Raw genomic sequence first — 26,480 nt, 5'->3', positions numbered from 1 at the left:
ATGTGAGTCAGTTACCAAGCGGCTGAATATAGATCACGTGACCATGGGGATGCTGCAAGGGTCGTGTGTGAAAAATGGTCATAAAAGTCACTTCAGTGCCGTTGCAACTTTGAACGGTGACTAAATGAACTGTTGTAAGTCGAGGCCTACCTGTATTTCACTACTTCCCATACCAATGAATATTTTTTTGCCCAGGAAAAAAAAAATGCCATCACAACCATTGGACTCTTGAAGAAAGCAAGAATATTAGAGAAAGTGTTCCTCTTTTTGTTGCAATAATTCCCACACAGGACACGCCAAAGAGACGTTGCTTCAGAGCCAATGTTCTTAATTAGGTTTATTCTATTCGGCTTCTGCGAAGAGTAACCATTTTCTACCTTCCCTCTCCATCGACAGAGATTGTGCCCATCGCTCACTTGCCACAGAGAACCAAAGAGAAACTAATTTTCTGAGAAATTAGTCAAAGGCTGAAATATTTCAGGCGGTCTCCAGCAGGAGAGCGGGAACGCAGAGCGTGAAAACAAGCATCAGGTTACGTTAATGAGAATTAAGTAAACAGAACAGATTCAATTCTTTCCAAAAGGGAAATTTGCTATACATACTGGATGGCTGGATTAAGAAACAGCCGAGTTAAAAACAGTCATTCAGTTCCTACTTATAGCAGCCAAATCAGTCGACGCTAAAGAATAAAAATGTCTAGGTAATATTTCAAGACGGCGGGTGCCCCGTGCTGTAGTACCCACCTCTTCACGTTGCCAAGGTTAAGCAGCAACCACTAGCAAAGCATCTGGGAAACAAGTTTGTAATCCGACATTACGGGCCTGTTAAAATTGAACCAGCAGCACTATGAAAATGTTTGAAATTCTCACGAGAATTCCAATTTTTAAAAAGTATTAAAAAGTGTTAATAGGCGAACCCAGATCAACCTGCCGAAAGCGGCGTTGTAGCATTGCAGAGCACGCTCTGTCCCTTTCTTGTCTGCAAACGTCCTGGCACATATACTAAAGGGGTGGAGCTTATGTCACAATGTCACACGTGCGTTCATCATTTTCCTCTCCACACATACACCCTGGATGCCTAGAAGTAACATAAAAACCGAGCATTTCATCTGAAAGAGCTGCAGTGCAAAAGAACGCCAGGGTGACCTACAACCGGTTATACACTCCAGTCGTTCCCATTCACTCACAAACTTGCCAATTCTTTGATATGGCTACCGTATTCTGGAACACAGGTAGTCCGCATTTAACACCCACAATTGGGACCGGCAGCTGTTGTTAAGTGAAGCGGTCGCTAAGTGGGAAATCACAACTGTCACTGCATTTCTCTTTTCTCTATTTTCCCAATCCTCTGGAATGCCAGCACTGGGTTCATAAGCAAAAAGGGAATTAACATGTATATTTACATTCATTGGAGAGAAAGGGATTGCAAGGGAGTAAGCAAGCATACAATAGGGAATACACATTGAAATCAGTGACTTGGTTCTGGCTATGTAAACAGCCCCCAATATAGTCCCCATTGTGTGCTCTGCTTACTCTCTTGTAATCCTATCTCTCCCTTCTGTGAGGGGGGCAGAAAAGAGGGTTTTCTGTAGGCAAGCTCTCCTATGTCTGACCTGTTTTCTCCCCACCCTGCTTACACAGTGGAGAGTTTGAAGAGGAAGGGATTACAAGAGAGTAAGCAGGTACATAATGGAGAATACACTGGCTGCTATTGCCACTACATTGCTTATAATGCATATTCCCCATTGTGTGCCCATTTACTCTCTTGTAATCTTCTCCAATCTCTCCAATCTGCAAGCAAGGTGACAAAGAAAAAGAAAAACAACGGGTCAGGCACAGGACAAAGCAGACTGACTGTGAGACCGATCACGTGACCAAGGAACGCTATGAAGGTCTTTAAGGGCAGACATCAGTCATAAAGTTAACTTTTCAGCACTGATGTAACTTTGACCGGTCACTGAATGAAGCAGTCAGTAAGTGAGGACAACCCACACTGTTATTTTCACTGCCTTTGGGAATCTTGACATCAGCTGTTGTTTCATGGGGCTCAGCAATTTTGCTGAGGCAGCTGACAATTTCATCTTTGTCTTCAGCGTTATTTGGCCCAGAGAGACAGTGCTGTTTCTCCCACGCAACCCGCGTTTGAGAAGGAGCTGTTTTAAAGCACAGTCAAGTCTAGTTTAGATCTTAATTTGAGCGTTTCTTCTGCAAAATGGCAACCCACCCCTTGTGACCTGAGGCTGCGGGTCACGCGTTCCTGGTGGTTTTAAGTGCTCAGTGCTGTGAACTACAAAGAAACAAAATTGTGAGGACACCAAGGAGGGGGAGCTCCTGAGGAGAAACCAATTTCCAAACTCAAGGCGAAAGAGTGCCATCCTATTAGAGCTGCCGCCATTACTGAGGGGACTGAGAAAGGTAAGCCGATGGCTTCTCTCGCGCATGCTTTCTCACAAAGTGCTTGACCACGTGTGCCCGCTGGGTGAAATTCTTCCGGCAGATGGCACACTTGTAGGGCTTCTCTCCCGTGTGCATCCTCTGGTGCACCAACAGGCCCGAGGAATGGCGGAAGTGCTTCCCACATTCCGAGCACTGATACGGCTTCTGCTCGGTGTGGATCACAATGTGGGTTAGCAGAGTCGTCTTCTGATTAAAACTTCTCCCACAGTCGGAGCACTGATACGGCTTCTCTCCCGTGTGGATCCTCTTGTGCCGGTTCACGCTCGATTGCGTGGCAAAGACCTTCCCACAAATCGGGCAGGGGCTCCCCTGCCTTCCCTTATACGACGTCAGCGAGCTGTTCATTTTATCGAGGTCGTCGTACGGACCGATCGTGGCGACATTTTTGTCTTCGGCCATCTCGCCTTCTTCTGCCTGTTTCTCATGGTGGTCTTCTAGGGGGCCAAAGACTCCGTCTTTCCACTCCCCTTTCAACTGCCCTGCGGTGAGTTCCTTCTTCTGCCCGTTCAACAACCTCCCCAATTCTAATCTCTGCCGGAAGCTCTTTTTACAAGAAATACACTTGTAGACCTTCTCTCCGGTGTGGTCGATCTGGTAGGCGTTGACACCCCACTTCGGTTTGAAGTTTTTCCCACAGTCCGAACATTGATATGACTTGTCCCTGGCGTGGACCATCTCGTGGGAGAGCAGGTTGGTCTTCCGATTGAAGCTTTTCCCACAGTGAGCGCATTTGTAGGGCTTCTCTCCGGTATGAATAATAAGATGTCTATTCAGGCTTGATTTTCGGGTAAACGCTCTCCCACAAAGGAGGCAGGTGTGCCTTGGCCCATCTTTGTGCTGTCTTGGGGGGACAGCGAACCTCCAGAGGTTGACCCCATCCAGCTCACTCTCTTTTGAATTCTGCGTCTCGTTTTCTTCGGGATAGTCAATGACAACGTCTTCTATCTCTGATCTGTCAAAATCGTCTGTCTGATCTTCCTCAATAGGCTGATACATCTCTTGGTCGCTTTCTAGAATGGGGTGTGTGTAGAAATGTACAATGTTATAACACTGTTTTATGTTATTGTAAAACACAAGTAAAAAGGGCTGTGGTAGCTCAGGCTGTAAGAAGCCTGTTATTAAAACACAGCAGCCTGCAATTACTGCAGGTTCAAGTCCCACCAGGCCCAAGGTTGACTCAGCCTTCCATCCTTTATAAGGTAGGTAAAATGAGGACCCAGATTGTTGGGGGGGCAATAAGTTGACTTTGTAAATATACAAATAGAATGAGACTATTGCCTTACACACTGTAAGCCGCCCTGAGTCTTTGGAGAAGGGCAGGATATAAATGTAAATAAAAAAATAAAAAAAAGTAATACACCATATTATTTGGCAACAGTGGTATTTATACAGATTATGAACATTCTGATGTTTTAGCTAACTTAACCCTTTAAAGATTAAAAAAAAGGGTTTATGTCAATATTACAAGTAGTCCTCGATTTACAACAGTCCACTTAGGGATTGTTCAAAGTTACAACAGCATTGAAAAACGTGACTTACGACCGCTTTTCGCAGTTACGACCTTTGCAGCAACCCTGGCCTAGGGTTGGCCTAGGATTTTAATTTTAATTTTTAAATTTCGTTTTTAAATGGGGTTTTTATTATTTTAATTATAATTTTAAATTTGGCCTAATCCAATAAGTTTTTTAAAATAATGTTTTTACCTTGTATTTTATTCTTGTGTTTTTATCAGGCTGTAAACCGCCCTGAGTCCTTCGGGAGATAGGGCAGTATAAAAATTTGATTAAATAAAAATAAATAAATAAATAAACCCCTTAATCTTGTGATCAAAATTCAGATGCTTGGCAACTGGTTCATATTTATGACTGTTTCTGGGTCCCAAGGTCACGTGATCCCCTTTTGCGTCCTTCTGACAAGCATGGTCAATAGGGAAACTAGATTCACTTAACAACCATGTTACTCACTTATCAACCGCAGTGATTCACTTAACAACTGTGGGATAAGAAAGGTCATAAAATGGGGCAAAACTCACTTAAGAAATGTGTCACGTAACAACAGAAATGTGGGGTTCCACTGTGGTCGTAAGTCGAGGACTACCTTGTGTTATGAGTTCTAAAATGTTAATGTTTGTAAGCATAAGTTTGATTATGCAGAGTTGAGCATATACACTGAACAACTATCCCAGTTTTTCTCAGCCTTTAAGATGTGTGGATTTCTGGCAGGGGAATTCTGGGAGTTGAAGTCTTAATCTTGCAAAGGCTGAGAAACACTGGCCTACACAAAAAAAAAAAATTAAGTAGTTAAATAAATAACATAAATAAAACACATATGGAAACATACACACTGGGCAAACCCAAAAAGTGAGTCACGCCCCTAGGTGTGATCTCTGCTGCCTAGATCTCTGCCATGATCTCTGCTGCCTAGAAACATTTAAAAAATTTTAAAAATGGAAATGTTAACCCTTTTGTCCAATCATAGTTATAGTTAACCATACGATTGGTTAACATGTATTGGTTTGAATTTCACCCCCCCCAAAAAAAAAATCTAGAAATTTGAAGCCAAGAATCAAGCACAATTAAACAGAATGCATGTTTCAGTCACCATGCTAAAAAGCATTTTAAAAATTATTTGGTCTTCTTAACACAGAATCCAGAGCTGAAGACACAGAAAATCCTGACCTAATAAGGAAGCATCTTCATTTCCCTCCAGTTTCATCTCTTTATAGGGGGGTGTCTCTGGGGTCTCCACTGAAGGCTCTCCAGAATCACAGAAATCTCCACCCTGTTCATCAGCTGGACTTGGGACCTAAAAGAACAAACAAACAAAAAAAGACAGAAGATTAGAATTTGCAAGTTGGGATTATTATACTTTTTTGACGAACATAGGTCGAAACTTAACAAAAATGAGTCACTTGTATTTTTACCCATGGTTGCAAAATTAAGAATTGCTTAAAAGTGGGAATTTTCAGACAATCTTAATTCTCAGATAATTGGCATGCTGAGGTAACCTCTAACAGGAAAAGGTTCCCCTTGCACTTATGTGCTAGTCATTCCCGACTCTAGGGGGCGGTGCTCATCTCCGTTTTAAGCCAAAGAGCCAGCACTGTCGATGACGTCTCCGTGGTCATGTGGCCGGCATGACTCAACACCAAAGGTACAAGGAACACTGTTACCTTCCCATCAAAGGTGGTCCCTATTTTTCTACTGGCATTTTTTTTTTATTGAAAAAGTTTTAACAAACAAAAACATTTCCCCCCCTTTCCCGCCCCCCTGCAAACCCCCCCCCCCCCGGCTTCCCAGGTCAATCACAAGGTATTGTTATACATAAACCAAACATAGAATAAAATTTTCCCTTCTAATCCAATTAACCTCATCCAAATCTTTTCATTTCCTAACCCCCCCCATTATATAAAATAATACATCCTAATTATTCAAAGGCAATCTGATATCTCTTAATCTGATATCTGTTTTGTAAATAATCAATCCATTTTTTCCATTCAATTAAATATCTTTCCTGCGTATTGTCTTTCAAAAAGGCTGAGATTTTAGCCATCTCAGCCAAGTTAGTAACTTTCAATATCCATTCTTCTATTGTAGGTAACTCTTTTTTCTTCCAATATTGTCCAATCAACAGCCTTGCTGCTGTTATTAAATTCAAGATCAATTTAGTCTCAGTCACTGTACAATCCTTTATAATTCCCAAAAGGAAAAATTGCGGCAGGAACTTTATCTTCTTCTTCAGGACATTTTGAATAATCCACCAAATTCTTATACAAAAGGCATTTTTTACTTGCTTTCGAACTGCTAGGTTGGCAGAAGCTGGGACAAGTAACAGGAGCTCACCCCATTACGCGGCACTAAGGATTCGAACCGCTGAACTGCCGACCTTTTGATCGACAAGCTCAGCATCTTAGCCACCGCGCCACCGCGTCCCTCCTCTAACAGGAAAAGTGACTGCTAAAATTTAAATACAGACTAATTTGTATCAGATCTGCTACAGATGCTATAACAGTTAATTACCGTATTTTTTGGACTACAAGGCGCACCTAAATTTAGAAGAGGAAAACAAAACAAAAAAATGTTTTTTGGGGCATTTTTTCGGCTCTTTTCCAGTCTTTTTTCGGCCTGTTTTTGAGGCTTTTTTCAGGCTGTTTTTTGGGGTGGGTGGGGTGTTTCGGCCCGTTTTCAAGGCTTTTTACGGCCCATTTTGGGGGCATTTTTGAGGCCATTTTTGAGGGGGGTTTTGGCCCATTTTTTCTGAAAAAAACGGGCCGAAAAAAGCCTCAAAAACAGGCCAATACCACCATCCTGAAAAGGGCCAAAATAGCCTCAAAAACAGGCCGAAAAAAGTCTCAAAAATGGGCCAAAAAGGGTCCAAAAACAGGGCGTGCGGAGGCCAAAAAATGACTGGCGGGTGGACGGGGCTTTGGCAATATTCGGTCTATAAGATGCACAGACATTTTTCCCCCTTTTAGGAGACAAAAAAGTGCCTCTTATAGTCCGAAAAATATGGTAATGCCTAACAACAATAACTTCTCTTTTGATAAACGTAGTGCCATTTGAAAGCTATTGTTGAACACTGAGATATATTGCTCAAGGGTGTTTTTCTTCTATTCTTCTTTCTTCTTGCTTTACAGAATATTAAATGATTGGATTAAAAACAACTCTGGTTTTAGAAAGAACCTAAGGTGTCACTGGGGGTGGGTACCCCAACTTTGACCTTGGATAGGTCACTCTTTCCCATTCAAGAATGGTGCATAATCTGGACTCACAACTCCTATTTGAAGGCAGGTGGCAGCCTGCCCTTCAAGGTCTTTTGAGTCAGTTCCCAAGCATCCCAATGCAAATCACGTGACCATGGGGATGCTACAATGGTCATAAGTGTGAAAAACAGCCATAAGTCACTTTTTTCAATGCCGTTGTCACTCTGAAAGGTCGCTAAACTAACAGTTGTACGTCGAGGACTACCCGTCTTCTCACCTGCTCTTCCGCCTGCTCCGCCTCGTGCTGCCTCAGCAAGAACTCTTCCGCCAGAGCTACGGCCAGCGAACACGTCTCCGCGCCGTACCCCCGAATTCTTCTCTGGATCTCCAGAGGCAGGATCTCCAGGAACTGCTCCAGGATCACCAGCTCCAGGATCTGGTCTTTGGTGCGTCTTTCTGGTTGCAGCCACCCCCAGCAGAATTTCTTCAGCCGTTTGCAAGCCGTTCGGGGACCTTCAGACGGCTGGTAGCAGAATCTCCTGAAATGCTGGCGGTGGGCTTCCTCGGAAGTGGTTTGCTCGTCCTGCTTGAAGCCGGGCGGGATGGTGACGATCCTTCTCCCACGGAGATCCTGGCGGCTTTCCGGTGGGGTGTTTCCCCACATGGAGCACGAGGACTCGGCTTCCTTAAGGAAATTCTGCCACCGGTCTTCCCAAGATGTCACATGTCCCTCTTCCGGTTCCATTTTAATCTGTGATGGCATCGCTTCAGGCAAATCCTCTCCCACAATGCCGGTCACAACAAGCTGGAGGCTCCCCTCAGATTCAGCAGTGGGGCTGCCTGCAGCTTCCTTTTCGGTTTTCATCTTTGGAGTATCCCTGGGATCACAAAAAATAAAATAAAGTCAGTTGACATTCATCAATGGATAATTAGCGACAAAAAAACCAACAATTTCTACCAACCTGCCTTCCATTGAGGACCTGTATATTGCACAAATCAAGAAGAGGGCCGTGAAAATATTTACAGATCCCTCACATCCAGGACATAAACTGTTTCAACTCCTACCCTCAAAATGACGCTATAGAGCACTGCACACCAGAACAACTAGACACAAGAACAGTTTTTTCCCGAAGGCCATCACTTTGCTAAACAAATAATTCCTTCAACACTGTCAAACTATTTACTGAATCTGCACTACTATTAATCTTCTCATCGTTCCCATCACCAATCTCTTTCCACTTATGACTGTATGACTGTAACTTTGTTGCTGGCAATCCTTATGATTTATATTGATATATTGACCATCATTTGTGTTGTAAATGTTGTACCTTGATGAACGTATCTTTTCTTTTATGTACACTGAGAGCATATGCACCAAGACAAATTCCTTGTGTGTCCAATCACACTTGGCCAATAAAAAATTCTATTCTATTCTATTCTATGATGCCTCACTTAATGTCTGCACTGCTTAAATGACAATTTTTTTCCCAGCTCCTATTTTGGTGTAAGTCAAGTAGTGCACATCCATAATTATAATTGATGAAAACTGGGATTTGAGATACAGAAAGACCAGATCTATCCTTCTATTAAAAGTCTGAGCCTGCTTTGGGATAAATGAATTCCAGTTCTCCCATTCAAAAAAACTGTTAACTGGGTTACACGCTGTGCTAAATTAAATGTTATTCCTTCGGTTTTGACCGAGAGAATGGGATGAGCCCAGCTGATGGTGGTTCGTTTGATAAACCATGGTTGAGCAAATGTAAGCTTATTGCTACGTCTGGCTCAATGTTTCTCGACCTCAGCAACTTTTAAGATCCGTGGCCTTAGCTGGCTGGGGAATTCTGGGAACTGGAAGGGCAAAGCATCTTAAAAGTTGCTGCGTTTGAGAAAAAAAACTATGTGGAAACTGGGTGCTCACACCGCATTCTTTGAAGAGTCTAGGTGCCAGCCAGCCAGTTGCGGCTGTTGGCAGTTGAAGCACCACATCTGGAAGATCAAAGACTTTTCACTTCTACTGTGACTTTTTTTTATGTTTTTCTCCTTTCTCTGGTGGGAAGAAAGAAAACCATAACGGAAGTTGTGGGCATATTTAGGAAGCAAAGATGTTAATGAAGAGCAAAGAGACTTAGGTTCAAGGTTAATCCTCATCCTGGTGGGCTGGTGGGGTTATAAGCCTATCATGGGGTGTGTTATTATTATTATTATTATTATTTATTAGATTTTTATACCGCCTTTTTCCCGAAGGACTCAAGGCGGTGTACAGCCAAGGATAAAAACTCAATATATATACAATTAAAACCAAAATTTAAAACAGAGCAAATTACAAAAAAGGCCGACATTAAAAATTTGAAAATTTAAAACCCTAAAACAATAAAAACCCAATTTAAAATTTAATAAAACTATTAAGCCAGTCCCGTTTGAATAAATAAGTGTGTTTTCAGCTCACGGCGAAAGGTCCGAAGATCAGGCACTTGGCGTAAGCCAGGGGGAAGTTTGTTCCAGAGCATCGGAGCTCCGACAGAGAAGGCCGTGCTCCTGGGGGCCGCCAGCCGACATTGTTTGGCGGACGGCACCCTGAGAAGACCCTCTCTGTGAGAGCGTACGGGTCGGTGGGAGGCATAAGGTAACAGCAGGCGGTCTCGTAAGTACTCGGGTCCTAAGCCATGGAGTGTTGGTGAGGGATGGAGGAAAGGACTTAAAATACCTGTTTTATCATCATCATCATAATAATTTAATTTCTATACCGCCCTTCTCCCGAAGGACTCAGGGCGGTTTACAGCCAGATAAAAACACAATTATACATATAACCCAAAAATTTAAAAACCTGTTAAAAAACTGATTCAATTTGGCCGAAATAAGACTTTAAAACAATAATAAAACTATAATAAACCCCTATTAAAATTACTATTAATTTAAGCCAGCCCTGCGCGGCTAAACAAAAACGTCTTCAACTCGCGACGGAAGGTCCGGAGGTCAGGGAGTTGTCGTATCCCTGGAGGCAGCTCATTCCAGAGGGCAGGTGCCCCCATAGAGAAGGTCTCCCCCTGGGGGTCGCCAGTCGACATTGTTTGACTGATGGCACCCTGAGGAGGCCCTCCCTACGGGAGCGCACAGGTCGATGGGAGGCTATTGGTGGCAGCAGGCGGTCCCGTAAATAACCCGGCCCTATGCCATGGAGCGCTTTAAAGGTGGTAACCAACATCTCGAATTGCACCCGGAAGACCACAGGAAGCCAGTGCAGCTTGCGCAGGAGAGGTGTTATATGGGAGCTCCGAACAGCTACCTCTATTACCCGCGCAGCTGGACCAACTGGAGTCTCCGGATGCTCTTCAAGGGGAGCCCCATGTAGAGAGCATTACAGTAGTCCAGGCGGGAAGTGACGAGGGCATGAGTGACCGTGCATAGGGAATCCTGGTTTAGGAAGGGGCGCAACTGGCGTATCAGGCGTACCTGATAAAAAGCTCCCCTGGCGACAGTCGTCATATGCTCTTCAAAAGACAACCGTCCATCCAGGAGGACGCCTAAGTTGCGAACCCTCTCCATAAAAGTCTGTAGAGATTCTCAGTCATCCAGATCATGGTTGTCCCAGAAAAGCACCTTTGAGACTGTTTTATCATAGTTTGTAAGACATAGTTTATGGTTTCTAAGGTGATGCAAATAGTCACTCTGCCTCAGACCAAACCTACTTTACACAATAATAGCTGTGAATTTTTCTAATCTCAACCTTAAGAGAGAGAGAGAGAAACAGGAAGGAAGGAAGGAAGGAAGGAAGGAAGGAAGGAAGGAAGGAAGGAAGGAAGGAAGGAAGGAAGGAAGGAAGGAAAGGAGGACTTAAATGCCAGTTTTATCAGGGTTTAGCCACAGTTTATGATTTCTGAGGTGATGCAAATACAGATAGTCCTTGACTTAGGACCACAACTGAGCCCAGAATTTATGTTGCTGAGAATTTTGTTAAGTGAGTTTTGCCCTGTTTTACGATTTTTCTTGCCACATTTAAGTAAATCCCAGCAGTGGTTAAATTAGTGACCCGGTTGTTAAGTGAATCTGGCTTCCCCATTGAAAGGGGATCGCATGACGCCAGGATACTGCAATGGTCGTAAGTATGAAACAGTTGCCAAGCATCTGAATTTTAATCACGTGATCATGGGGATGCTGCAAAAGTTGTAACTGTGAAAAACGGTCATAAGTCACTTTTTTCAATGCCATTTTGACTTTGAATGGTCACTAAATGAACTGTTGTCAGTCGAGGACTAACCTGTATAGTCACTCTCTGTCAGTCTACTTTATACAATAATAGCTGTGGTATTTTTTTCTCCTCAGCCTTAAATGGAAGGATTTTTCTAGATTTCTGCAAAATAAGTCATAGGAATGAAGCAGAATTACAGATTGATGGCTTTTCTGTTTGTTTGTCCTATGCTAGGTTAATACAGGCAGTCCTTGACTTACAACAGTTCATTTAGTGACCGCTCAAAGTTATATTGGCACTAAAAAAAGTGACTTATGACTGTTTTCCAGAGTTACAACTTTTGCAGCATTCCCCATGATCAAAATTCAGATTCTTGGCAACTGCTTCATACTTATGATCATTGCGGTCTGAGAAAAGTGACTTATGACCGTTTTTCACACATACAACCGTTGCAGCGTCCCCCACGGTCACGTGATCAATATGAGCCACTGGCTCATATTTACGATGGCTGCAGTGTCCTGCAATCACCTTTTGCGACTTTTTGACCAGCAAAGTCAACGGGGAAGCCGGATTCACTTAACAGCCATGTTACTAACTTAATGACTCCAGTGATTCACTTAACGACTGTGGCAAGGAAGGTGGCAAAGTGGGGCAAAACTCACTTAACAAATGTCTCACTTAGCAACATAACTTTTGGGCTCAATTGTGGTCGTATGTCAAGGACTATCTTTACAAGAAAGCCCCCCGTGAAGTTGTTTCCAAACATTTTTTTTTTTAAAAAAAAACCAACTGTTATTTTTAGTCTTTCTTCCCCACTCTGTTTTTGTTTTCCCCGAACAAGGATCAGCCTGGATAAATACCACTTTTTGCCTTGAATTGGGCAGAACATGGATGAACTGAGGCAATAAATACAACACATACAGTCCTCGACTTACAACAGTTCGCTTAGTCATCGTTCAAAGTTACAACTGCGCTGAAAAATGCAACTTAGGACCGTTCTTCGCACTTAATGACCACTGCTTGGCAAGCGCCTCACATTTACAACGGTTGCAATGTCTCTCGTGTGTGTGTGTGTGTGTATCTGTGTGTGTGTTCCTTCTGACAAGTAAAGTCAAGGGGGGAAAGCCGGATTCACTTTACAACTTTCACTAACCGAACAACCCGCCGCGATTCCCTTCTTTAACAAGCTCTGCCAAAGAAGGACATGAAACGAGACAAACCCCAGGCAACCAATGTCTCGCTTAGCCTCAGAAACGTTGGGCACAATTGTGGCCGTAAGTTGAGGACTACCCGTACAATCCCACCCCTACCTCTACCTCCCACCCCAACACACACACACACATACACACACACACAACCAGCCTTGGACCCCTCCCCACCCACTTTCTGTTTCTTCCTCCTCCCCCACCCCCCAAAAATGAAGACCCCCCCCACTTTATTTTTTTTTCCCGGATCATCCCAGGATCGATCTGTTGTTGGTCGTGATCAACAGATCACCGCCCGACCGGCTCGTCTCCCGATCCTGCCGTGGAGGGGAGCGAGAAAGAGGCAACCTGCCCAAAGTCACCCAGCCGGCTTTCACGCCCCAAGGCGGCATGAGACCTCCCCGCCTGGCTCTCTATATCCCGATGCCTTTAACCACTAGACCATCCTGCCTCCCTCCCTCCCCTCCCTCCCCCTCCCTCCACCCCCCCGATTCTCCTCTCTCCGTCTCCTCGCCCCCCCCTCCCCTCCGCCCTCGCCGCCCCCCCACCCCCCCCGGACAAAGCAGCCTCCGAAACTCACAGCCGAACCTCCCGAGTTGAGAAATTCAAAATCCAGAGAGTTGGGAGGGGGGGGGAAGGGGCGGAGCTTCGAGGCGAGGGCTGGGAAAGGTGGGGGCCTTCCACGCTCCTCACGCTCGCTCGCGCCGGGCTGACGCACACGCCGGGCCGATCTAGGAACCCGGCACGCTGCTCCTATTAACCCCCCTTTTTTTCTTTTTCTTTTTGTTACGACAATATACACAAGCATCAACATAAAATAACTACATATCATATAAGCATATATATGAGCAAAATTATGCAATAACTATATTAATTTGATAAATGAAAGGAAACAATAGGACAGGAATGGTAGGCACTTTTTTTATTTATTTTATTTTTTATTTTATTTACATTTATATCCCGCCCTTCTCCGAAGACTCAGGGCGGCTTACAGTGTATAAGGCAATAGTCTCATTCTATTTGTATATATTTAGTGTAGTGTATGTAGTGGCTCTGCACTACATCCTACAACATCTTGAGTCTCCAAAGACCTATGCAAGGATCCTTTTTGTAGACTTTAGTTCAGCATTCAATACCATCATTCCAGACATTCTTCTAACTAAGCTAAACCAGCTACAGGTACCGGAACAGACTTGTAAGTGGATCACAAGCTTCCTAACAAACAGGAAGCAGCAGGTGAAGCTAAGCAAGATCACATCAAATACCTGTACAATTAGCACAGGGGCCCCTCAAGGCTGTGTGCTCTCCCCACTTCTCTCTGTATACCAATGACTGCATCTCCAATGATCCATTTGTTAAGCTACTGAAGTTCGCAGATGACACAACAGTGATTGGTCTCATTCGAGACAATGACGAATCCGCATATAGACGAGAGGTCGAACGACTAGCCTTGTGGTGCAACCAAAACAATCTGGAACTGAACACACTCAAAACCGTAGAAATGGTGGTAGACTTTAGGAAAAACCCTTCCATACTTCCACCTCTCACAATACTTGACAACACAGTATCAACAGTAGAAACCTTCAAATTTCTGGGGTCTATCATATCGCAAGATCTCAAATGGACAGCTAACATCAAAAACATCATTAAAAAGGACAACAAAGAATGTTCTTTCTGCGCCAACTCAGTAAGCTCAAACTGCCCAAGGAGCTGCTGATCCAATTCTACAGAGGAATTATTGAGTCTGTCATTTGCACCTCTATAACTGTCTGGTTCGGTTCTGCAACCCAACAAGAAAAACACAGACTTCAGAGGATAATTAGAACTGCAGCAAAAATAATTGCTACCAACTTGCCTTCCATTGAGGACCTGTATACTGCACGAATCAAGCAGAGGGCCCTGAAAATATTTGCAGATCCCTCGCATCCTGGACATAAACTGTTTCAAGTCCTACCCTCAACACGGCGCTATAGTGTACTGCACACCAGAACAACTAGACACAAGAACAGTTTTTTCCCGAAGGCCATCACTCTGCTAAACAAATAATTCCCTCAACACTGTCAGACTATTTACTGAATCTGCACTACTATTAATCGTTTCATAGTTCCCATCACCAATCTCTTTCCACTTATGACTGTATGACTATAACTTGTTGCTGGCAATCCTTATGATTTATATTGCTATATTGATCATCAATTGTGTTGTAAATGTTGTACCTTGATGAACGTACCTTTTCTTTTATGTACACTGAGAGCATATGCACCAAGACAAATTCCTTGTGTGTCCAATCACACTTGGCCAATAAAATTCTATTCTATTCTATTCTATTCTATTCTATTCTATTCTATTCTATTCTATTCTATTCTATTTACAAAGTCAACTTATTGCCCCCCAACAATCTGGGTCCTCATTTTACCTACCTTATAAAGGATGGAAGGCTGAGTCAACCTTGGGCCGGGCTTGAACCTGCAGTAATTGCAGGCTGCTGTGTTCTAATAACAGGCTTCTTACCAGCCTGAGCTAACCACGGCCCTTTTGTGCTCCCCTTGTAGACCTCTTAGAAATGGGGTGAGGTCAACAGTCAAGACCTTGGAGTTTTCATATCAAATGATCTAAGTGCCAAAGCCCACTGCAACTACATAGCAAAAAAGGCTCTAAGAGTCGTAAACCTAATTTTGCGTAGCTTCTTTTCCAAAAACTCTACACTACTAACCAGAGCATACAAAACATTTGCCAGACCTATTCTTGAATACAGCTCACCCGTCTGGAACCCATACCACATCTCTGACATTAATACAATTGAACAAGTCCAGAAATATTTTACTAGAAGTGTTAAGTTTGGGCAATGACGAGGCAGGAGACCATACAAGTGACAACAGCTCTTTAGTTTATTGTGACCCAGCAAAAGACCAACAGGCAAAACCCCTCTTTAAATACTATTTTGGCTGAGGCATCAGCCAATCAGCAACGTGCTTGTTCCCGCCCAAACTTCCCTTCTAAAGTTTAAATACATAACAAGAAGAGTTCTCCACTCCTCTGTAAACAACAAAATACCTTATACCGCCAGACTTGAAATCCTGGGATTAGAAAACTTAAAACTCCACCGATTCCGACATGACCTGTGTTTAACACACAGAATCATCTATTGCAATGTCCTTCCTGTTGAAGACTACTTCAGCTTCAATTGCAATAATACAAGAGCAAACAATAGATTTAAACTTAATGTTAACCGCTTCTATCTTGATTGCAGAAAATATGACTTTTTTAACAGAGTTGTTAATGCTTGGAATACAATACCTGACTCTGTGGTCTCTGCTCAAACTCCCAAAAGCTTTAACCAAAAACTGTCTACTATTGACCTCACCCCATTCCTAAGAGGACTATAAGGGGCGTGCATAAGTGCACAAAAGTGCCTACCGTTCCTGTCCTATTGTTTTCTTTCATTATATGTGCTTGTATATAATGTTGTGACAAAATAAATAAATAAAAAAAGCTTGTACTTAGTATTTTGGTTCTTTTTTCCAATGTGTAAGACTGAGCATTTGCTGGTTGAGATTTGGAGTTGCCAGGTTTTAGACCAATCGGAGACAAAGTCAAGGTCTTTTTGAAGGGTAACCCTTTGGCGGACCGAGCTTTGTTCCGTGAAAGGAAGCTCAAAATTTCCCGTCTTTCGCCACCTTCTCCCCGGCTCTCCCGAGTACTTCATTCTGTTCACACGACACGTTGCAGACATGAGTTGTGCAAGGCTAACCACTGGTTTGCTCCCCCCCCCACGTCATCTGTTTTTATTTTTCAATCAAAATAGAGCTGGAAGGTACCTTGGAGGTCATCTAGTCCAACCCCCTGCTCCAGCAGGACACCCCATGCCATTTCAGACAAATGGCTATCCAGATTGGACAGCCATTTGTCTGAAATGACATCTGCTGGAGCAGGGGGTTGGACTAGATGACTGCCGAGGTCCCTTCCAGCTCTATTCTGATTGAAATTGAAAATCTCTTCATAAAAGCCTCCAGTGAGGAAGCACCACCTACTTCTGAAGGCACGCTGTCCCACTGGTTAATGAGTTCAATTCTATAAACTTCTATATCATATGTATAAATACCGGGTACTCCTTGACTTACAATCACAACTGAGCCCAACATATCTGTGGCTATGCGGGACAGTTGTTAAGTGAGTTTTGCTCTGTTTTACGACCTTTCTCGGCACAGTTAAGTGAATCACCGCAGTTGTTAGGTTAGTAACACGGTTGTAAAGTGAATCTCCATTGACTTTGCTGGTCAGAAGGTCGCGAAAGAGGAATTACATGACCCTGGGACATTGCAAAGGTCATGAATATGACTAAGTTGCCAAGTGGCTGAATTTTGATCGTGTGACCATGTGGGGGGGATGCTGCAGCAGTTGTAAGTGTGAAAAACGGTCATGTCATTTTTTTCCAGTGCTGTTGTAACTTCGGTCACTATGCAAACTGTTGTAAGTCAAGGAGTACCTGTATAATAACATTTATTTATAAGGCACCCAGAAAGGGAGTGAGATGGGTAGCATATACATTTAGTAAATACATAAAATCCTGTGTTATTTTTATAAATAACTCAAGGTGGAGAATGTACCTAATATTCCTTCCTCCTCCTGTTTTTCCCACAGCAATGCTGTGAGGTGAGCTGAAAGAGAGAGACTTATGATGATCCAAGGTCAACCAGCTTGACCAGGGGTCTCCAACCTTGGTCCCTTTAAGACTTGTGGACTTCAACTCCCAGAGTTCCTCAGCCAGCTTTGCTGGCTGAGGGACTCTGGGAGTTGAAGTCCACAAGTCTTAAAGGGACCAAGGTTGGACACCCCTGAGCTAGACGTCATCCCAGAGTCATGTGATTCCCCTTTTGTGACCAACGGGGTCAATGGAGAAGCCAAATTCGCTTTACAAACGTGTTGCTAACCTGGCAACTGCGGTGATTCACTTGGCAACTGTGCCAGGAAAGGTTGTAAAACAGGGCAAAACTCACTTTAACAACTGTCACGCATAGCCACAGAAATGTTGGGCTCAGTTGCGATTGTAAGTCAAGGAGTACCTGGTATTTATAAAATAAAATAGAAAACTTTATAGAATTGAATTCATTAACCAGTGGAACAGCCTTCAGAAATTGTGGGTATTTCATCACTGGAGGCTTTTAAGAAGAGATTGGACAGCCGTTTGTCTGAAATGGTATAGGATTTCCTGCTGGAGCAGGGGGCTGGACTAGATGACCTCCAAGGTCCCTTCCAGCTCTCTTCTTATGGATTGAAAATCTAGATCATGTTTATCCCAAAGATGCTTTTTCCAAATGGCAACTGGACCTTCTTGGGTATTCTTTTTTCCTTTGAATATGTTTCACATCTCATTCCAAATGGGTGTGAAGCCTTGCACTACTCAGGTGACCCTGAAGACACAGACAAACCTCCAAGTGTCCTCAATGACTCTCTAAAAAGAATGCAAATGACCAGCTGTCTGCAAGGAATATAAATCCTTCCATTCCCCACCATCCAGTCAGAGCTGAAGAAGCTTCCTGGATGAGAAGCGAAACGTCTTCAAAGAAAGTCCACTTTTGAGACAACCATCCCAAAGAGAATTTGAAATAGTTTATACCCCACAACAATATCTGTAATACTATTAAAAAATAATGCCTATCTCAGGCCCTTGGGAAGGACTTGATTGGGGATAAAAATATCACATCCAGCCTCAGCATCAGGCTGACTGTGCAACTCAACAATAGTAATAATAAATGTATGTGGAGGAATGGGTTGGGAGTTTATTTTTTTGTCCATAGGCTTAATTTACAGCATCTTAAACCTGAAAATTAACAGGTAGAGATGTTTGTAGGCGAGTGTAACAATAGAGAAATGTAACAGCTAAATAAGGCTGTATCTTGGACTTCACATCCTGGACATAAACTGTTTCAACTCCTACCCTCAAAACGACGCTATAGAGCACTGCACACCAGAACAACTAGACACAAGAACAGTTTTTTCCCCGAAGGCCATCACTCTGCTAAACAAATAACTCCCTCAACACTGTCAGACTATTTACTGAATCTGCACTACTATTAATCTTCTCATCTTTCCTATCACTGATCTTGTCCCACTTATGACTGTATGACTGTAACATTGTTGCTGGTATCCTTACGATTTCCTAATATGATTTGATTGCTTATTTGTTCCCTATGATTACCATTAAGTGTTGTACCTTATGATTCTTGATGACTGTATCTTTTGTTTTATGTACACTGAAAGCATATGCACCAAGACAAATTCCTTGGCCAATAAAGACAATCACACTTGACCAGTAAAGAATTCTATTCTATTCTATTCTATTCTATTCTATTCTATTCTATTCTATTCTATTCTATTCTATTCTACTCTACTCTACTCTACTCTACTCTACTCTACTCTACTCCACTCCACTCCACTCCACTCCACTCCACTCCTATTCCTATTCCTATTCCTATTCCTATTCCTATTCCTATTCCTATTCCTATTCCTATTCCTATTCTATTCTGTTCTGTTCTATTCTGGAAAACAGGTTTTAATAAACAGAGACTTCTAGCTCAGGGATCTCCAACCTTGGCAACTTTAAGACTTGTGGACTTCAACTCCCAGAGTTCCTCAGCCAGTCCATAAGTCCAGTGTTCTGAACTCTGGAAGTTGAAGTCCATAATTTCCAGTGTTGGAGCATTCACAACTTCTGCAGGCAATAAGTGGAACAACTTGCCCGCAGAAGTTGTGAATGCTCCAACACTGGAAATTTTTAAGAAAATGTTGGATAACCATCTGTCTGAGATGGTATAGGGTTTCCTGCCTGGGCAGGGGGTTGGACTAGAAGGCCTCCAAGGTCCCTTCCAACTCTGTTATTATGTTAAGTCTTAAAGTTGCCAATTTATTTTTATTTTTATTTATTTTATTTTGTCACAACAATATATGTAGGTATCATACAAAAAGATTATATAGTAAATAAACACATATATGAGTAAATATAAGGAGGTATAAGCATATATATAGGAAGAAGAAAAGAAAAACAATAGAACAGGAACGGTAGGCACGTTTGTGCGCTTATGCACGCCCCTTATGGTCCTCTTAGGAATGGGGTGAGGTCAATAGTAGAAAGTTTTTGGATAAAACCTTTAGGATTATGGGAAGAGACCACAGAGTCAGGTAAAGTATTCCAAGCACTGATGATTCTGTTACAGAAGTCATATTTTCTGCAATCTAGATTAAAGCGGTTGACATTAAGTTTAAATCTATTGGTTGCTCTAGTATTATTGCAATTAAAGCTGAAATAGTCTTTAACAGGAAGGACATTACAATAGATGATTCTGTGAGTTAAGCTTAGGTCTTGTCGAAGGCGACGGAGTTCCAAGTTTTCTAAGCCTAGGATTTCAAGTCTGGTGGGATAGGGTATTTTATTGTTTTCAGAGGAATGGAGAACTCTTCTTGTAAAATATTTCTGGACACGTTCAATTGTATTGATGTCAGAGATGTGGTGAGGGTTCCAAACAGGTGAGCTGTATTCTAGAATTGGTCTAGCAAATGTTTTATATGCTCTGGTTAGTAGTGTGGTGTTTTGGAAAAGAAGCTACAAAATTAGGTTTACAACTCTTAGAGCTTTTTGCTATGTAGTTGCAGTGGGCTTTGGCACTTAGATCATTTGACATGAAAACTCCAAGGTCTTTAACGGGATGGGGTCGTCTGTAAGGTAATGTCCATCTAGTATGTATTTAGTTTTTGGGTTCTTTTTTCCTATATGTAAGACTGAGCATTTGCTGGTTGAAATTTGGAGCTGCCAATTTTTAGACCAAGCGGATAGATGATCAAGGTCGTTTTGAATGATAGAAGTATTGTCTGTGGTGTTAAATAGTTTGACATCATCAGCAAAGAGAACACAATTACTTGAGATGTGGTCACAGAGATCATTAATGTATAGTATAAAGAGTGTTGGTCCAAGAACGCTGCCTTGAGGAACGCCACTCTTGACAGGAACAGGATTTGATAAAGCATTGCCAATTTTGACCACTTGTTGTCTGTTAGACAGAAAAGCAGATATCCATTTGTGGAGGGGTCCTGAGATGCCATAGGATGTTAGTTTTAGGAGAAGTTTATCGTGTACTACTGAGTCAAAAGCTTTGCAGAAGTCTATATAGATTGCATTTATTGATTTGCCTTGATCAAGATTTGAAGTCCATATGTTTTTGCAGTGGAGAAGTTGTAAGTTACATAATTTTTTCCTGAAACCAAATTGTTTGTTGGAGAGTAGGCTGTTAGTTTCTAAGTGTGAGGTAATGGATTGGTTGATGATAGATTCCATGACTTTGCAGGTGATGCAGCAAAGGGAGATCGGTCTGTAGTTTTCGACTGTTGGAAGAAATATCCATCTGGGTTCAGTTCCAAGTGGGGACAAAGACACTGGAAACAAAGACACTGCTTGGAAAGATAGTTTAATGGTGGCCAGGATCACATGGCTTGAGATCCTGAACAGAAAAGGGTTGAGATCCTGTGTGCTCCCTGGTTTTATGCTTTTTCTGAGCTTTGAACTTTCTGGGGCACAGGAAGAGTATCCTGATTGGCTGTCAAGACTCCCAGGGGGTGGGAGTCTTAGCTAATGTTGTAGGTTGTCTCTCAAGCTTGCTTGAGCCTTGCCATGTGGTAAGATTCTGTTGCTATTGTGTTGCAAAAGATGGTCATTGACAAAGGTGGGGGGGATTAAGTGAGTTTGGCTGAAGCCTTAATTGCCCATTGACAAAGGTGGGGAGAATGAGTGAGCTTAGCTGAGGCTTTTAATGGCCCATTGACAAAGGTGGGGGGGAGTCAGGAAGTTGCAGGGAGCTCCTTTGTCTTTAAAACATGTTTCTCCATTTCTCATCCAGGGAAATATATTCTGCCTTTTAAAATATTTTCTAAAATATTTCATTCTTCTAGGAGGGAGGTGGGTGCTAAATTCCTACACGACTAAGCTGGGGTCTCCTTTTTTGAAGATATTGTTAAGAGTCCTATTGTTCCCTTTCATTATATCAAATTAATATAGTTATTGCATACTTTTACTTATATATATGTTTTTCTTTTATGATGTGTAGTTGTTTTATGTCGATGTTTACGTATACTGTTGTGACAAAATAAAATAAAAATTAAAAAAAAAAAAGGTTGGAGACCCCTGGTTTAAAAAGAGCATTCCCTGCGCCAGATTGTTCCCCCCACCCTCGCGCCCGCAGGGGAGGGCGATCACGTGACACCACAGGAATCACGTGAGGAACCCCTTCCTCCTTCCGGCCCCTCCCTCCTCGGGGCCGGAACTGCGAGGAAGGAAGGAACTGCTACGTCCTCAAAGCCACGGAGCCGCCGCGGTTAAAACCAACGAGCCGGGAGGCCTAGAGAGGCGTGGGAATTTGTGGGCGTGCGGAGAGGGGGGGGGCGGCGCATTTCCCCTTTTGACACTCCGGGATGTGCAGTTTGCAGTTGGTGCGCAGATGAGCCGAGACGGCGGCTGCGAGCGGACTAGGGTGGGGAACCGGAGCCGGCGGTGCAAAAGAAGGGGTGCATCGGGGCTGGTGCTCCTAAGGGAAGGGGCGGGGGGCGGGCAAGGCACACAAGCCCGCATTCAGCCCACTTCCCACCCCATCAATCCTAGAGGTAAGTCGGTCTAACCAAGGCCATCAGCCACCGCCATCCACTTCTGGGCGGGGAAGATGGGTTCAGACGACTTGCTTTGGGTTGTTGCGTTGTTAGGTTGTGCATGTCTGGTTTAACCCAAAAAGGTGCTTTTTCCAAGAGGCAACTGGACTTTCTGGGATTTGGACGGACAACCAATGATCTGGAGCAGGGGTCTCCAACCTTGGCAACTTTTAAGCCTGGGGGACTTCAACTCCCAGAATTCTGGGAGTTGAAGTCCCCCAGGCTTAAAAGTTGCCAAGGTTGAAGACCCCTGACCCTGGAGGACTGAGAATCTCCATAGACGTGCCTGATTTAACTTGGTTAAGATGGTTGTGGGAAGGCGGCAAACGGATTTTTAAGCCCGGCCCGCAGTTTCGGAAGTCATTGACTTCCAAAAGAACGCGAAGAAGAGCAACTGATGATGATGAAAGGTCGGGCGGCTAAAACGTATGAAAAACGGTTGGAGGATTTGGGTATGGCTAGTCTAGAGAAAAAAAGGACTAAGCGGGGACATGATAGCAGTATTCCAGTATTTGGGAGGCTGCCACAAAGGGGTGTGTGTGTGTGTCAATTTATTTTCCAAAGCACCAGAAGGCAGGACAAGAAACAATGGATGGAAACTGATCAAGGAGAGAAGCAATCTGGAATTAAGGAAAAACTTCCCGACAGTGAGGACAATTTACCTGTGGAACAGCTTGCCACCAGAAGTTGTGGATGCTTCATCACTGGAGGTTTTTAAGAGAGTAGACAGTCCCTTGTCTGAAATGGGGTAGAATCTCCTGCTTGAGCAGAGGGCTGGACTAGAAGCCCTCCAAGGTCCCTTCCAGCTCTATTCTTATTCAGTTCAGATGAGTGCCAGTCCACCTGAACAGTGAAACCCCTTCGAGAGGGCTTTCTCCCCCTTAGGGGACGATACTGGCTGTCCCATTTTTTGTAGGCTTCTGCTTTGTTTTCAGACAGACCCCGGATCTCTTTTTCTTGGACAGTTCAAGAGCTTTCAAATCCCAAATGTTGAGATATAGATAGTCCTCAATTTACGACTCCAGTGGAGCCCCAAATTGCTGCTGTTAAGGGAGGCATCTGTTAAGTGCACTGTGTCTCATTTTACGACCTTCTTGCCTACAGTTGTTGCGTCAATCGTTGCGGTCATTGAGTTAGTAACACGGTGGTTAACTGACTTTGTCAGAAGGTAGCACAAAAGGTGATTGTGTGTTCCCGGGATCATAAATAAGAGTCTTTTGCCAAGTGTCTGAATTTTGATCATGTGTCCGTGGGGATCTTGCAATGGTCGTAGGTGTGAAAAACAGTCACAAGTCCCTTTTTTCAATGCCGTTATAACTTTGAACGGTCGCTAAATGAACTCTCATGAGATGAGGATTGAATGTGGTCCTCTGGCAGTTTAAAAATTGTGGGTTGCTTTGGGATGCAAAACAAGGGTGGTCATCTGCAGTCTTTTTGCAGAGGACTAGCAGCTTAATTCTTAAGCTGCCTAATTCTCAAGGTATTTAACTTAATATTGCCTACCCAGCCTTAACTGTCCTGCTATGGTTGTCTCACATATCTGTGGTTAATCTAGAGATGATTTCCTCAATGGAGCTTTTTTTCCAGCCTTTGTACTGTTGGAAGAAATATCCATCTGGGTTCAGTTCCAAGTGGGGACAAAGACACTGGAAACATGGAGGCTGCTTGGAAAGATGGTTTAATGGTGGTCAGGATCACATGGCTTGAGTTCCTGAACAGAAAAGGGCTGAGATCCTGTGTGCTCCCTGGCTTTATGCTTTTTCTGAGCTTTGACCTTTCTGGGGCACAGGAAGAGTATCCTGATTGGTTGTCAGACTCCCAGGGGGTGGGAGTCTTAGCTAGCCTTGCTGGCTGTCTCTCAAGCTTGCTTGAGCCATGCCATGTGGTGAGTTTCAGTTGTATTGTGTTGCAAATCATGGGGGGATTGAGTGAGCTTGGTTGAAGCCTTAATTGCCCATTGACAAAGGTGGGAGAATGAGTGAGCTTAGCTGAGGCTTTTAATGGCCCATTGACAAAGGTGGGGGAGTCAGGAAGTTGCAGGAGCTCCTTTGTCTTTAAAATATGTTTCTCCATTTCTCATCCAGGAAGGTATAATATTCTGCTTTTAAAATATTTCCTAGAATATTTCATTCTTCTAGGAGGGGTGGGTGCTAAATTCCTACAATCCCTACTTTTTTTTTTTTCAAAACGTGAGTTTTGAAACATGCTCTTGGCAAAAATTAAAATTGATCAAATCAGTGGGTGCTTTTAATTTTCCTGATGCAAAGGAAGCCATTGATAGAGACAACAGAAAAAAAGATTCCTTCAGTGGCTCCCAAAAGCTTTCAACCATGAAGGTCTAGCAGCCAGGGGAAAAGTTCTGGTAAGAATTTTACAGTATCCAATTTTCTATGCCAATTAATTTCAGCTGTTAGATATCACTTTCTGAGAGCTTCCAGTCAGGTCAAGCAAGCACACATCCCAAAATTTTCACAGCCATGGCTTTCCTTTAAATTACAGGCTGCCCATTTCCAAGGGTTGGTTACTAAACCTGCCCTAGCTCTTACTTTAGTCTATCCAAGATTTTTTTCCAGTCCAAATTGAGGTTAATCAGTGTGCAATCCAGGCTTTTTCCTTTCTTCTTTTTAAAAAAAAAAATTACACACAATGAGCCCTGGGACTTCTACTCATGAGACCACCAGTGCAACATATCTTGCTTTACTGGGCAACTGGGCAGCATCATTTGTGAGTCATAGTCAGGGCTTGGGTTTTGGATATCACTTTTTCTGCTATCTCTTCAAGAGAGGAATTGCCTGAGGGGATGCCTCCCCATGGAATTAGCAGGAGATCTGACTCCTTGGGCTTTTAGTGCCACAGAGCAAAATCAACCTAAAAGTCTTGTGTGGAGGTAAGTGAAGGAATAGACTAATTCTGAATGGTGTGTCTCTCTGTGTGTGCCTGTGTATGCAGCTACTTTTACAATACAGGCAATACAAACATTTTGGACATATTTCCTCCACCAGACAAAAATCTAAGGTGTTCAGAACTTGCTGTGGTAGCCACTCAAATACAATCCTTACATGAGTACTTTAGACTGATTACAATGTAAATGAGACAAGACAGAAAACCTTACAATGAATTTTCCACCCTCCCGCCATAGTCTTTTCAGCTGTCTTCTGGGAATTGAAAAGAGTCTTTTAGTCTTTACTTGTACATCTCAGGGTCCTTTCTTTCATATCTTTTGGGTGGCATGCTTGTTGGTCAGTCAGGTTTGGAAAGGTCTGCTCCAATCTGGTTGCTGTGATGACTTTCAGTGGGGGGCTGGATTCAAACTCAATTCCTGGCTCCAACAAATGGAAGGTCTCCTCTGGGGGCAGCATCTGGAACCATGTGCTCTGCTTCTACAATTGCAGAGTCATCTTTTCAGGGCTGAAAGACATTAGAACAGAATCTCCTCCCCACTTTTGTGGGTAATCTTCTCAGGAAAGGCATTGTAACAGGATTAAAGGGGGTAGATATCTTGAAGGCAGAGTTTGAAAAGAAACAACACATCAATATTGCAGTTACTAAAAGGTAATGCAGTTTCAACAAAATGGAGACACAACTGATGAGAAAGAAAAAAACTGGATTCACATGCTTCAGGAAGAGGATGAACAGGTAAAATCATTTAAATACACAGTAAATGCAAGACTGAATTTTTTTCTCTTGTAAGTGAACTTAAAACGTTTCCTCATAAACTTATCTTGTAAGTGAACTTAAAATGTTTCCTTATAAACTTGAGTTGTTACTTTAAGATAGAGAGGAGAAAAAACAGAAATAGGATGAAAAGTCCTTTTACTATTTTGTTGGCCACAAAACAGGAAAAAGGCTCTTTCTTTTTTTTAAAAAATTACACAATGAGCCCTGGGACTTCTACTCATGAGACCACCAGTGCAACATATCTTGCTTTACTGGGCAACTGGGCAGCATCATTTGTGAGTCATAGTCAGGGCTTGGGTTTTGGATATCACTTTTCTGCTATCTCTTCAAGAGAGGAATTGCCTGAGGGGATGCCCTCCCCATGGAATTAGCAGGAGATCTGACTCCTTGGGCTTTTAGTGCCACAGAGCAAAATCAACCTAAAAGTCTTGTGTGGAGGTAAGTGAAGGAATAGACTAATTCTGAATGGTGTGTCTCTCTGTGTGCCTGTGTATGCAGCTACTTTTACAATACAGGCAATACAAACATTTTGGACATATTTCCTACCATTAGACAGAAATCTA

At 43.0% G+C, this 26,480-nt stretch overlaps 2 protein-coding genes across 5 annotated transcripts in view; one reads left to right on the top strand and one right to left on the bottom strand.

The window, feature by feature from the left end:
• LOC131192738 (zinc finger and SCAN domain-containing protein 23-like) lies at nucleotides 1–13,164 on the bottom strand. Of its 3 annotated transcripts, none has more exons than XM_058172213.1 (4): nucleotides 13,130–13,164; nucleotides 7,436–8,036; nucleotides 5,135–5,261; nucleotides 1–3,466 (listed from the first exon to the last, which is right to left on the bottom strand). In XM_058172213.1, exons 2-4 carry the CDS (start codon nucleotides 8,021–8,023, stop codon nucleotides 2,394–2,396), a joined length of 1,788 nt encoding a protein of 595 aa, XP_058028196.1. In that variant the 5' UTR covers nucleotides 8,024–8,036; nucleotides 13,130–13,164; the 3' UTR covers nucleotides 1–2,393. The 3 variants fall into 3 exon arrangements, with proteins under 3 accessions (XP_058028196.1, XP_058028197.1, XP_058028195.1); XM_058172214.1 differs by lacking the exon at nucleotides 13,130–13,164 and adding an exon at nucleotides 10,609–10,876; XM_058172212.1 differs by lacking the exon at nucleotides 13,130–13,164 and adding an exon at nucleotides 8,121–9,447.
• Nucleotides 13,165–22,049: 8,885 nt separating this feature from the next.
• The window catches only part of LOC131192660 (zinc finger protein 271-like), a 33,191-nt gene continuing 28,760 nt past the window's right edge, over nucleotides 22,050–26,480 (top strand). For both annotated transcript variants that reach the window (XM_058172019.1, XM_058172018.1), the window contains exon 1: nucleotides 22,050–22,197. The gene's annotated coding sequence lies outside the window, so the exon portion shown is untranslated. The remainder of the gene's footprint in view (nucleotides 22,198–26,480) is intronic.

Source organism: Ahaetulla prasina, chromosome 2 (assembly GCF_028640845.1).
Source record: "Ahaetulla prasina isolate Xishuangbanna chromosome 2, ASM2864084v1, whole genome shotgun sequence".
Classification (NCBI taxonomy): domain Eukaryota; kingdom Metazoa; phylum Chordata; class Lepidosauria; order Squamata; family Colubridae; genus Ahaetulla; species Ahaetulla prasina.
The sequence above is the reverse complement of the archived record's forward strand: the minus strand, read 5'-3'. Positions and strand labels throughout refer to the sequence as shown.

Excerpts from the sequence above, each read along its gene's own strand:
- LOC131192738 (XM_058172212.1), bottom strand. Across the intron at positions 5,262-7,435 it reads CGGAGCAGGCGGAAGAGCAG|GTCCCAAGTCCAGCTGATGA; the intron begins GTGAGAAGACGG and ends TTGTTCTTTTAG. Across the intron at positions 3,467-5,134 it reads TGAAGATGCTTCCTTATTAG|AAAGCGACCAAGAGATGTAT; the intron begins GTCAGGATTTTC and ends ACCCCATTCTAG.